Source organism: Purpureocillium takamizusanense, chromosome 9, assembly GCF_022605165.1.
Source record: "Purpureocillium takamizusanense chromosome 9, complete sequence".
Taxonomy (NCBI): Eukaryota; Fungi; Ascomycota; class Sordariomycetes; order Hypocreales; family Ophiocordycipitaceae; genus Purpureocillium; species Purpureocillium takamizusanense.
In genome coordinates this window covers 3133-5320 of record NC_063076.1, presented here as the reverse complement: position 1 = coordinate 5320, position 2188 = coordinate 3133, and the positions used below count along the sequence as shown (strand labels likewise).

The 2188-nt window shown below is 52.6% G+C and overlaps 1 protein-coding gene across 1 annotated transcript; it reads right to left on the bottom strand.

The window, feature by feature from the left end:
- Positions 1-207: 207 nt before the first annotated feature.
- JDV02_008780 (uncharacterized protein) lies at positions 208-901 on the bottom strand. Its single transcript, XM_047990410.1, has 3 exons — positions 702-901; positions 320-647; positions 208-265 (listed from the first exon to the last, which is right to left on the bottom strand). Exons 1-2 carry the CDS (start codon positions 780-782, stop codon positions 321-323), a joined length of 408 nt encoding a protein of 135 aa, XP_047846417.1. The 5' UTR covers positions 783-901; the 3' UTR covers positions 208-265; position 320.
- Between the last annotated feature and the right edge of the window lie 1287 nt (positions 902-2188).

The window sequence follows — 2188 nt, the reverse complement described above, 5'->3', positions numbered from 1 at the left end:
TCTCGCCACACAGACGGTTGGGGATGACTGCAGCTGAGTAAAGGCCACCTCTTATACTTCGCCTTGATGTGGCATCGCACTTGTTATAGCTCCACCACAGCTGGTTCTGGGATACAACGCCATGGAATATATTGCCATAAAAAGTGACTATAGAGGCAGGACAAAGTTCAAATCCAGCAACTGGTCTGTAGGCAGTTTGCCCACATCCCATTGCAAGTCTGGAAATTCCCCAATCCACGCAGTGTCCCGGAGGCTCCAATTCCACCTTGACTGGGTGAGAAAAATGCTCATAAGTAGTCGAACGCGCGGAAAGGCGTACCTCAGCCTAAGTTGTGGTTTGGATAGAAGCACGATACTCCCGTATCAGTGGTGACACAACCATCCTGGAGCCGAGGCCCGGTTCCATATGCCTCAATGTCAGCACTGGTGTAGGTGCAGTAGATCCCTTCCTCTGCCTGCTCGCAACGCGAATCGAGCACTTGACGCTTTGCAGGAACACCGTCACGGAGTTTGATTGCAAAAGCCCAATATTCTCGAGCCGCAAGATCTGCTCCGGCATCGCGTTTGATCTTATCGGGGTCATCGTCACGGAGCTTGATCGCGAAGGCCCAGTACTCGCGAGGAGACATCTCAACCGACTTGGCCACCTATACACGGTCAGTAGCAGTCTCACAGGAATTCGGGATCGAGTGATGAATCACGTTTGCGTTCTCGGCCGCACGGGGAGCGGCGAGACAGCCTGCGACCAGGATGGCACCGGTAAAAAGACTGGTGAAGTACATTTTAGTTGCTGGTAAGGGTCAGGGTTATGCTTCGAGTTAGAAAGTTTGATGGTATGAAGAAAAGCTTTAGTAATGCCAAATGCCAAGATCCTCGGAAGAGGTGAGATGGGATGGCCTTGATAGAGGGCCACGGCTACGTCGCGGATCTGTCGCCGAGGGCTTGACAAATACACCGGGAAGCGCCGGAAGGATTGGTGTACACTTAGCAACCGTTTGTAACAAGCTATCGCGTCAAAGGAACGCGTGCTGCTCACTCTAGGCGTCAAAGTCACCCTTTGGGCCCTCCAGAACCTCACCTCGGTGGTGCCGTTGCAACGAAAAAAAAATCGAGAAATCCCCAACCAGGAGGACATCAACGCGACGGACGTGCACACAGAGGCTGTGCTTGGTGGCGTTGCAGGTGGTGGCGTTGCAGGTGGTGGCGTTGCAGGTGGTGGCGTTGCAGGTGGTGGCCTTGCAGATGGAGGCCTAGCAGATGAAGGCCTTGCAGGAGGCCCTGCAGAATGCAGATGGGGGCCATGCGCTTAGATCCGGTCAAAGATGGATTATTAGTAGCTATGTGGGTACATAATGACCCTGAGCTAAAATGAGCAGAACGCTAGTTAATACGTACGCCAGATTGCAGTGTTCACTCATAGGGTGGGACATGTAGTAGTATCGAATTCATCCACGAACAGCCAAGCCGGCGTTTCGTCGCCCCCTAAGTTGAATCACGGCAGCCCGGGGAACCGGAGAGTGCGTTGAACAGGAGCATCCGCAACGCTGATTTCTATGGCTGCTATATATACGGCCTGACGCATTTTGCACATCTTGGAGCTGAATCGTCTCAGTCCCTTGAAGCCTGTCTACTCTCGTTATATCCCAGCATACTTGGGGAAAACGGCAGTCATTTATATGTTGCACCATCTGATCTGCTCCGGCGAACAGGATGCCAAAGCCCAGGGCATTTGATTATGTTCCCATCGCCGAGGCCGAGGAGGAGGCTTTTCTGCCTTGCAAAGAGGGCGAAAAATTGATGTCGGACTTGACAACAACCTCGAAGTTTCCTTGGCTCTTATATGCCCTCGGGACTGCCATCCCATTCATTATGGGCAGTGTTGTTGGCTACAACCTGCAGTTATCAGGAGATTGCAGAGGCCTCACATTTGCCGATACGTCTCATCTCCGTCTCTGTAAGTACTTGGGGCTGGGTACCGGTATTGTAGACTGACTTGTTGAAGATGACGGGACACACTTCGAGCCGCGCGAGCAACGGTTCAATGGATCGCTGTTCAGGCGCAGTGCATATAGTGGCCCCCCAACGGACGAGATGGAATTAACCTGGGGGCGTTTCACAGAAGCTGGCAGCAGTATGTTGGTCAAAATATCTAAAGGTCCGCCACCTTGCTCTCTGGCATCGTTTCTGA